The sequence below is a fragment of the Myxocyprinus asiaticus genome, chromosome 46 (genome assembly GCF_019703515.2).
Source record: "Myxocyprinus asiaticus isolate MX2 ecotype Aquarium Trade chromosome 46, UBuf_Myxa_2, whole genome shotgun sequence".
Classification (NCBI taxonomy): Eukaryota; Metazoa; Chordata; class Actinopteri; order Cypriniformes; family Catostomidae; genus Myxocyprinus; species Myxocyprinus asiaticus.
Window position 1 is genome coordinate 1327501 of NC_059389.1, and position 11185 is coordinate 1338685.

General features: G+C 36.8%; 1 protein-coding gene across 1 annotated transcript; it reads right to left on the reverse strand.

Annotated features, from left to right (window-relative positions):
* Positions 1-3350: 3350 nt before the first annotated feature.
* On the reverse strand, positions 3351-10330 carry LOC127436239 (homeobox protein DBX2-like). Its single transcript, XM_051690279.1, has 3 exons — positions 9934-10330; positions 6548-6732; positions 3351-3874 (listed from the first exon to the last, which is right to left on the reverse strand). The coding sequence occupies exons 1-3, from the start codon at positions 10160-10162 to the stop codon at positions 3674-3676; spliced, it is 615 nt and encodes a 204-aa protein (XP_051546239.1). The 5' UTR covers positions 10163-10330; the 3' UTR covers positions 3351-3673.
* Positions 10331-11185: the final 855 nt, after the last annotated feature.

Genomic DNA, 11185 nt, shown 5'->3' on the forward strand with positions numbered 1-11185 from the left:
CCAAGCGGTCAAGCTGTATTTTGGCTCAGAACAGCGACGTTTTTCTCGGCTCTGGTGACCCGTTTGGCAACATTGAAAGGCCAGTGAGTCTAATCTAAGACCCAGAAGACATTGTGAAGTCTGTCCTTGTTGTTTGGTAGTGAAACTCCGCTCACATTCCCGGCTAATCCCAACACATTCTATGAAAAGTGAACAAACAAACGCTGTGTGATTTTCTTAATTCAGTGGTTCTCAAATGGTTTTGGTTCAGGAGCTAGATTTTATTATGGACATCAAATGGCGACCCAACAGGTTCCAGTGTTGTTTATTGTGAAAAAGTAACCAAAACATCAACATGAAATCAAACGTGAAATGTATTAATTACAAATTAACATGAGATTGATTGAATATGACAATATTGCCAACTTTGTAAAAGCATAAACTACTTTTTACAAGCCCGACACATGAGGCAAACACTGAGCGAAATATTGTATTAGTGTTAACCATATTGGCAATTAATTTGCAGAAAAATATTGTCAAGTTTGATTGGACAGACAGCATTTGACATCAACAAAAAACATATATAGGAAGCATTTTCTCCTTCATTTTAAGTCTGTTTATTTTGCTATCCCAACTTTGCATGATTATATGGTTAGTTGCATTTTATTATTTGTATTTAGCGTTGTTTTCCCCTGCCGTCTGTGAGAAATCAGAATGGACTTGACACCCATTTTTGGGTCGTTACCCACCAGTTGAGAAGCACTCTGTTAGATTACCAATAAACACAATAAAGATTTAATCTAACGCCCACATACATTTTAGAGGGGCAAGAATTTAATATCAGCTCTGATACGAGACAGATGCTGGTTTGAGATGGCCAGACAGTATTTGAATAAACTTTTCTCCCCTTTTCTCCCCAATTTGAAATGCCCAATTCCCAATGCGCTCTAAGTCCTCGTGGTGGCGTAGTGACTCGCCTCAATCCGGGTGGTGGAGGACGAATCTCAGTTGCCTCCGCGTCTGAGACCGTCAATCCGTGCATCTTATCAAGAGGCTTGTTGAGCATGTTACCGCGGATGCCTAGCGCGTGTGGAGGCTTCACTCTATTCTCCGTGGCATCCACACACACTCACCACGCGCCCCACCGAGAGCAAACCACATTATAGCGACCACGAGGAGGTTACCCCATGTGACTCTACGCTCCCTAGCAACCGGGCCAATTGGTTGCTTAGGAAGCCTGACTGGAGTCAAACTCTAAGGTTTTTAATATTTTTGGTCGTCTCGTATGTAATTTTCTGTAGAAACGGTGATGTGTACCCCACAATAATAGTAAAACCTGTAAACTTATATTGTGATGACCTGCCTCATAGTCCCCATGATGAAATCAGCTTCAAACATGAACTTATTTCACAAATAAAATGGCAAAAGTTTTCTGTAAGGGGTAGGTTTAGGGTGTAGTAATGTTAAATAGCTTTTACATCTTCTGAAGACAATCTGAGTGGTGTTTGCCCATGCAAAACTCATCGCCAAAATGTTAGGGTGTTATAGGTGGTATGCGGTTACTAATAGGGCATTGCTGTGTGGTTGCTGGGGTGTTGTGGGGGGTTGTTAAGGTATTGCAGATTGTAGATTGTCTAATATCCACCTTTTTCCTGGTAGTGTTCCGTGATTCATAACGGAAGCCTGTTTTTGTTTTCCGGTCTCCAGTGTTTTCATTCGCATCTGCGTATTTATTTATTTTTTTTCAGTGGATTATGTGATATTTAGTTTATTCAATTTGTAAAATGGCCTAATAATAAAGAAAAATACGTTTCCCCATATTGAAGATAGTTAACAGGGTCACGCCTCACCCCAGTAGGTAGATGACATGAAGCAAGTTTCGCTGATATCATTAACTACTTAAGTTCTTATGACAACCAACAACTGCACAAGCTGAGCCTGAACTCATTTTTACTCCAAGACTTATTCTTTTATTTTTTTTAAAACATGATTGTTTTGTCATATTATTCATTAAAACTGCTCAATAAGGACCTCATTTTCTGTTACAGCTGTGTAAAGCTGCTTTGAAATGATGTGTTTTATGAAAAGCACTATATAAATAAAAATGAGCAACAGGGCACGATTATCACTGCGAGCGAACGATGTTTCAGGTGTGTTCTGCAGAATTGAAAAGTGTGAATCATTTTTGCTGGATTGTTTTCACACATTCACTGCATCACTGATCTGAACTGCACTGGATTTTCATCTTGGTTGGAGTGTCTGTCCAGTCACAGTACTCAGACGACCCAAAATCACAAGAAGTTCTTATATGTATGTACTGTGGTATTTACATGGTATATTATTATAATGTTAGGCCTACAAAATACCAGAACATGGTATTACTATGGTACCATGTTAAAAACAGCCCTGATAATATCATGGTACTCTTTAGTACTTTGCTAGTGATAGTCACAGGCGCAATCAACTAATTTGTTTAAAAGCTACAACTGTGACATAATGTCATATTATTGCACAACACTGACCTCTAGTGATATAAAACTGACATTTGAGATTTCATAGGGTGAGTGAATAAACGCAACATTACATAACATTACTTAACTGCTCAGAGGTTGCTCTTTCATTGCTCAGGAGATCTAATAGATTTTTTTATTTATGAATCAACATTGCTGATCAACTAAAATGTCTTACCAGAAATAAAGTCAGTCAGTCACTGGCAAAACATCTAGTAATATGATAGAATTAAATATGTGAGAAGTATATATGGCTAGCAACATACATAGACCTATATTTGTATTGCAAGCGACATATACATCTCACATATTTGATTATATAAACTATCATCAGAATCATTGGCGTGAACAGAGGGGGGCTCGGGGGGCTCAAGACTCTTTCGTCTCAAAATGTAAATGTGCCCCACTGGTTATCTTCATCTTAAAAAATTAATAATAATATAAATACTATTACTACAACTAGAACACTTGACACTTGAAGACTCTGTATACAGCAAACAAAAATGTGTTTACAGACAATGACACTTTCTGCCTGTCAATCATTTTGCACGTTCTCATAGTGTTGTAGTTGCAGTGAATTACAGAGGCTTAATGCCATTTTTATGCCATGTTGTTCATTACAGTTGTCAGTTGAGGGCGCTATTTTGCTGCTGTTGTTTTTAACAACCGTGTCTGCACATGTCGTTCTCAATAAAGCTCATTTGGTATCTTTGGAGTGCGGCATTTTGGGGAAAGGGGGCGTGGCTAATCCAATGGCTCAGTTTGTGGAAATTCTAGAATGGCTAAAATTGCTTACTGCACCTTTAATTATTAAAATGTCAACAAAAACATGTTTATTTAATTTTATTTGAATAATCAGCAGTTGTCAATTTACAATTTACACTTTATGCAAAATCAAAAATAAACACTACAGTAATTAGTTACTGAAATGCATCTTATAAAGAGCTCAGTGACTGTTGTGACAGGACTACTAGCGACAGTTCAAATCATAACAACACATAATTACACTTCAGAACGTCTGTCTGAAAAGTAAACAGCTGTGGCATTCATTCAAATTTGCCATATTGAGCTATACAATATCAACATATTCTAGCAAGACATTTTAATGTTTGAGTCCCTTCTCTTGAGTTCCATCTTGTTGTTAGTCAATTGTCTCACTTCTATGAGAAAAACAACAACACAAATCATCTTTGCTCTGGTCTGATCTCTCTGGTTCGGCTGTGGAATGGTGTGTGTGTGTCGTCTGTGGTGGATTTCTTTTGTGCGTTTGCTGGTTGTGATTCGCTCCAGACTGTCAGTCGCTCCACCGCCGGCCGTGTACACGTGCTCTCCTTCTCTCTAGAGTTCCTCCATTTCATTCTGCGGTTCTGGAACCAGATCTTCACCTGCGTCACACATAAAAGTGAATTCATTAAAGCGTGTGGACTCACCAGTGTTGCCGTTGTAGATTTTTAGATTCTCTTTATCATCTCACAGATAACTTTCTCGGAAAAGCCAAAAGACAAATTGTGAGTATATCAAAAGACATGATTTCACAAAACCGTTGTGCCAATTTTGAGCGTAGTATTTCAGCACAAATATGTGGCAGTTGGCAACCCTAGTTGCTACGAAGTTGCTACAGTGTTCTGAGTGTTTTTAGCACCTTCTTATGCAGTTGCTAGGGCATTCTGAATAGTATTTAGCATGTTGCTATGCAGCTGTTAGGGCATTCTAGGTGGTTTATAGCATGTTGCTATAAAGTTCTGAGGTTCTTCCGAATAGAATATAGCACATTGCTAAGCAGTTGCTATGGTGTTCTGTATAGTATTTAGCATGTTGCTATGCTGTTGTTAGGTCATTCTAGGTGGTTTTTTAGCATGTTGCTATAAAGTTCTTAGGTTCTTCCGAATAGTATTTAGCACATTGCTATGCATTTGTGAGGGCAATCTAAGTGGTTTTTAGCATGTTGCTATACACTTGCTAGGTGTTCTCAATAGTATTTTTAGTATATAGCATGTTGCTATAAAGTTCTTAGGTTCTTCCAAATAGTATTTAGCACATAGTTAAGCAGTCTCTAGGGTGTTCTGTATAGTATTTAGCATGTTGCTATAAAGTTCTTATATTCTTCCAAATAGTATTTAGCACATTGATAAAAAGTTGCTAGGGTGTTATGAATAGTATTTATAGTATTTAGCATGTTGCTATAAAGTTCTTAGGTTCTTCCCAGTAGTTTTTAGCACATTGCTAAGCAGTTGCTAGGGTGTTCTGCATAGTATTTAGCATGTTGCTATGCAGCAGTTAGGGCATTCTAGGTGGTTTTTAGCATGTTGTGTAAAGTTCTTAGGTTCTTCCGAATAGTATTTAGCACATTGATAAGCAGTTGCTAAGGTGTTCTGTATAGTATTTAGAACATTGCTAAGCAGTCGCTAGGGTGTTCTGTAAAGTATTTAGCACATTGCTATGCATCTGTAAAGGAAATCTAAGTGGTTTTTAGCATGTTGCTATGCACTTGCTAGGTGTTCTCAATAGTATTTTTAGTATTTAACATGTTGCTATAAAGTTCTTAGGTTCTTCCGAATAGTATTTAGCACATAGTTAAGCAGTTGCTATGGTGTTATGTATGGTATTTAGCATGTTGCTATAAAGTTCTTATATTCTTCCCAGTAGTTTTTAGCACATTGATAAGCAGTTGCTAGGGTGTTCTGAATAGTATTTAGCATGTTGCCATGCAGCAGTTAGGGCATTCTAGGTGTTTTTTAGCATGTTGCTATAAAGTTCTTAGGTTCTTCCGAATAGTATTTAGCACATTGCTAAGCAGTTGCTAGGGTGTTCTGAATAGTATTTAGCACATTGCTATGCAATTGCTAGGGTGTTCTGTATAGTATTTAGCATGTTGCTATAAAGTTCTTAGGTTCTTTTGAATCGTATTTAGCATGTTAATAAGCAGTTGCTAGGGTATTCTGAATAATATTTATAGTATTTAGCATGTTGCTATAAAGTTCTTAGGTTCTTCCCAATAGTTTTTAGCACATTGCTAATCAGTTGCTAGGGTGTTCTATATAGTATTTAGCATGTTGTTATGCAGCAGTTAGGGCATTCTAGGTGGTTTATAGCATGTTGCTATAAAGTTCTTAGGTTCTTCAAATAGTATTTACCACGTTAAATATTTATAGTATTTAGCATGTTGCTATAAAGTTCTTAGGTTCTTCCCAATAGTTTTTAGCACATTGCTAATCAGTTGCTAGGGTGTTCTATATAGTATTTAGCATGTTTTTATGCAGCAGTTAGGGCATTCTAGGTGGTTTATAGCATGTTGCTATAAAGTTCTTAGGTTCTTCTAAATAGTATTTAGCACATTGTTAAGCAGTTGCTAGGGTGTTCTGAATAGTATTTAGCACATTGCTATGCAGCTGTTAGGGTGTTCTGAATAGTATTTAGCACATTGCTATGCAGTTGTTAGGGTGTTCTAGGTGGTTTATAGCATGTTGCTATAAAGTTCTTAGGTTCTTCCGAATAGTATTTAGCACGTTAATAAGCAGTTGCTAGGGTGTTCTGAATAGTATTATAGTATTTAGCATGTTGCTATAAAGTTCTTAGGTTCTTCCCAATAGTTTTTAGCACATTGCTAATCAGTTGCTTGGGTGTTCTATATAGTATTTAGCATGTTGTTATGCAGCAGTTAGGGCATTCTAGGTGGTTTATAGCATGTTGCTATGCAGTTGTTAGGGTGTTCTGAATATAGAGTTGCCAACTTTTCATCACACAAATATGGAACACTTGAACATTTTGAGCCATCAATACCAGACGTTTTGAGCACCTGTTGGGCAATTTCATGAAACAGTTGCACGACTTTTGAGCTTGGTATTTCAGTGCAAAAATCATTCGTCTTATTCACTAAGCACTTGTAATTCAGTTACAATATTGTGAATATTTAAATGAAGTCAATGGCATTCTTTACAGCACAAACAGGCCTCCTTTATATGAGTTATATATTGCGCCTTATTCACAAAACTCAACGCTATTTGCCTGGCAATATTAACACCCGGCTTATACCGAAAAAATGTCAGAAAATGTCTGACCTGTGTCTCTTTCAGACAGAGCTCTGTGGCCAGTCTGTTGCGATCAGTCTTGCTTATATATTTCTGTGTGCAGAACATTCTCTCCAGTTCTTTCCTCTGTTCCTCTGAGAACACGGCCCGCCGCAGAATTCCAAGTCTGGATCTGGAGTTCATCGCTGGACTCCACATTGCAGAACCGATTCCTTCTAAAGCACAAATGAAGAAATGACCACTGACATCAATACACTAAATATATTAACAAGCACAATATTTGGATACTCTGTCTGTCTGTCTATCTGCTTCATTCACTCATGCCTTTTTAATCTGTTCGACAAATCGCCAGAGTGGCCACCTTCGATGGCATGAGTAAGAGAGTTAGTCATGCTCCCTAGTCACCATTGAGTCTAAATAGTTTCCACTTAAACGCCCTATTAAAGGGTCAGATCACCCTAAACCTCACCCACACACCCGCAACCCTGCTTTTCCTGCAACAAATGACCCATTTGACATTCCAGCACATTATCTCCCCCTCACGGCATCTCTAACTACTCCCTTTCAAAAGATGGACCCCGCTTCTTTCTCTCGAAACGCAGATGAGCTTGAAAAAAGTCTATAAAAGTCATTTCTATTGAGGGCGTCGTGTCTGCAGAGCCTGAAATGGGCAGAATGGATGGAGAGGCGGGGTTTAGAGCTCAGCTTTTCATTAGCCAGAACAAAAACCCCCAGAGAGGCGATTCCGCCCACCGCTATGCAGGAATGTGGGTGTATTGTGTTGTTGATGACCTTCCGTTCTGATCCGAGACCAATGTGGAGTATTGAGCTGGTTTCCAAGCGGTGGTTTTAGCTGATTCTGGGTCAGTATGAGTGTGTGTTGAAAAACGACTGTGGGGTTGCATGTGTGCGGTCGCTCTGAATGAGGCGATTGGTCACGGGGCAGGAGAGTGTGTATGTGTGTGTGTAGAGCTCTGTGGGAAAGTGTCAAACCACTAAACTGTTTTCAAGGAAGGTTTTTTTTTTTTTATCCCCCCAAATCTGACAGATCTAAATCTAAAACACAACATTTTTCCTTTTTTTTTTTTTTCAAATAAAGTGCTGCACAATAGAGCATCACATCATAAATGAAACACTGATGAAAAGATATATTTAGCAGAGCACTATTGCTTGTGAGATATTGCTTAAATATAACTATAATTATGACTATTATTACAGTAAATATTACATTCATGTATACAGTAGTAATATATTTATTTCACAATTTCTTCAATTTCAAATGTCGGCTTTTATTTTAAATCGAGCTTCGTTTCCGTTTTCTGTGTTTTTGATGGTAGTTTCACTCTTCCGAATAAGACGTTGCTTATATGGCCCAGTGTGATTATTATATTGCTAAATATATAAGTATATAAATATATAGTCTGCAGGTGAAGCGTGCTTCACCGTGAATGTGCGATCTCTTCTATCATCTACTACAACAAGCGCAGTGCACAATGCTCATAAAATGTGATGTTTTTAAAGTATGAGCGGCTTCACACATTCACTTTGAAGTGTGCAGCACATGCAGACTATATATATATATTTAATTAAATTGCATCCTTTTGTTGTTTAATAATCACTCTAGGACATATCACTATTTTAATTTGGTTAATTGTCCATTTCAGTGTAAAAGGAGAAACAGCACGCACTCATAAGCATGTGAGCATTTGAAAGCAGTCTTGTGTTAGTCGGACGAATTGAGTTGGTACTCGGAACTACCGGTACTGCAAAAACACTAATATCGTTACATCTTTTTAATTTTAATATCGACTTGGTACCGAAGTATTGGTACGTTTGACTCCCTACTAGGGTGTGCTTAATAGTTTTTAGCATGTTGCTATGCCCATGCTAGGGTGTTTTGAATAGTATTTTACATTTTGCTATTAGGGTTACCAACTTTTTGTCATGCGAAGACGGGACAATTGAGCATTTTGAGCTGTCAATACAGGACATTTTGAGCACTTTCAGCACTTAAATAGGGGAAGGGATGTCATAATTTTGGCCATAATACAGGACATCTGTGTGTGTGTAGTTTCACACTTTTGAATAAGACGTTATTTATATGGCCCAGTGTGATTATTATGCGATTTAATTATATAAATATATAGTCTGCAGGTGCTGCACACTTCACAGTGAATGTGCAAGCTCTTCTGTCGTCAACTACAAAAAGCGCAGCGCACAATGCTCATAAAATGTGGTGTTTTCAGAGTAAGAGCGGCTTCACACGTTCACTTTGAAGCCGCAGCACATGCAGACTTTATATTTATTTATTCAATTGCATTTGTGTGTGTTGGGGGGGGTGGTGTTTGTGCTTACTAGTGAACAGGGGGGTAGATGACATCACAGGTTGAGATCTAGTGTGGCACAGGAGAGGAGCTCCAGTAATAACAACTAGAGATAGAGAACTTTATTTTAATTATATTATAGGGTATTAGGTAACCACTGAATGTTATAACTGTGGTGCATGTTCAAAAACATGTTTGTAAGTGTTAGCATAATGACATGACTGCCGTTTCTCTACATTCATTCTTAACAATATTTAAGTTAATCTTTGTAGTGTGTGTGTATTTTCCAAGAGTGTGTAACTGCATCACATTATAAATGAGTAATTTACATTTATCATATTTAACAGATGATGTTATTTAAACTACATACACTGAAAAAATAATGATACGATTACGCATTTCAATATGATAACAAATTCCATCAAATTGAATTGAGTAATCTTTAATAATAATAATAAATATTTTAAGCTTTATTAATTTAATTTAGTTAATCATTGCACACTTAAATTTGATGTAATGTTGCTATGAAATTGAAAAGCGTAAATCTTTTACATAAAAAGTGTACATAAAGTGCTCATGTTTTTGTGTATTAAAACTAATTAATATTAATTAAGCACTGCTCAAGGCCAAAGCATATTCATGTCAAGATGTCATTATGAGTTTGCAGTGGAATAAGACAATTCAAAAAAATATTAAAATATCAGATATACAGATGTTTAGATATTAGATATCAGTCTGGGCAAACATGCATAAATAAATAGATAAATGCAATATTTATACATTATTATTATATTAGTTATAAATAAATAATTAGAAACAAATACATTTACAAATTAAATGTTGAATATTTGCTTGTTTTGAACTTATATATAATATAAATGTAGTTTTTTGTGCAGCACCAAATATTGAGAAACAGAGGTAATTAATCTTGCATATATACAGACACATTTGAGAATAAACATTGTTGTTACAAAGTTCAACAGTCATTAGACCCACATGAAGACAAGCGTTACAAGTGTTTGTTTATGTCACACATTTGCAGTCAGATTTGACAGGTCATGTTGAGTGTCTCAGTATTGTGGGTCATCTTACCTTTCCTATCCTTTGTTTGAGGACACATGTGGTTTTCCGGAGAGACAAACTTCCCTTCTGGCACCATACCCAGAGGTCCGTAAACCAGAGTTGGAAAACATCTCTTCAGACGGACACCTGATGAAGGCCGACCAACAGGTGAAGAATTCCCTGGACGCAACAGATTCTCAATGAGAAAACACTTCCCAGAAATCCCAAAACCTGGATGTCTCGGAGGAAATTCTGCCATTTTTCTTGGACACCTCGTTGTTTACGAGATCATTCTGAATCTGGACCCTTCCTACTAATATGGGTGTATTCCAGTCAAACGGACGGAGTAAAGTTCATTAAAAACCACAAAGAAAACAATAACTTCTTTGCCTCTTTCCACATGGGCGTCTCTGCCTGCGTTCTGATTGGTGGAGCTGTGGAGATCTGATTGTAATGGGTGATAAGAGTGGGCTCTTTCTGTCCAACAGAAGGTGGGACCACTTCATTCATTATGTCAAAGTTCCCATTAAATGATAGACATTGGAGACAATAGACTCCCGGCCAAAGTTTAACTTGCACACCAAACAGAAGCGCAAGGCAGTAAATAGAAATATATTTTTTCAGTGGAATCTATTGAGAAGGCCGTTAAAGAGACGGCCCATAAACGAATCTGCCTCTCAGTCTATCAATGTGGACTATATTTCTTTAGTTCATTGTTGTCTGTCGCGGATCTGTGGACAATGAGAATTAGTTTACTATCAAAAAGTGGTATTTTCCTGTAATATATAATTGGGTCAAAGAAAAGGAAGCTGTTTTAGGACCATTTTATTCTCATTACTGTAGTGGGGAAAAAAATGGTGAAATATAATTTAAATTGTAAAAATGATATACATAATGAAAGTATTTGTTGTACTGCCTTTTATTTAATGTTGAAATTACAGTAAATTCTTATTTCTGTTGTATTACAGGAAATTTGCATTAAAAATTATGAGAATTACAAACTCAAAGTTCACAATTTGATTCCGATTTCAATTCATTTGGGTTTATTTCAGTTATAATGTCTATTTTACTTACATTTGAAAGAAGTTCTCTCTCAGCTAATGCTGTAATATAAACAAGGTACCTTCTAATGAAAATATCAATTTTACAAATTTGATGTTATCATTAGTTTTTCATTATTTTGGTCACATTTTAGCTTTCTAAAAAGTAACAAATTAAATGTATTCCAATTAATAAATATGATGCAGTTTACTTGAATTGTAGAGGTTTGCGCAGAGTAATT

Coding starts and splice junctions, on each gene's coding strand:
- LOC127436239 (XM_051690279.1), bottom strand. CDS start 10,162: ATGGCAGAATTTCCTCCGAGACATCCAGGTTTTGGGATTTCTGGGAAG. Junction 6,733..9,933: donor TCAAACAAAGGATAGGAAAG/GTAAGATGACCC, acceptor TTTGTGCTTTAG/AAGGAATCGGTTCTGCAATG. Junction 3,875..6,547: donor TCTGTCTGAAAGAGACACAG/GTCAGACATTTT, acceptor TGTGTGACGCAG/GTGAAGATCTGGTTCCAGAA.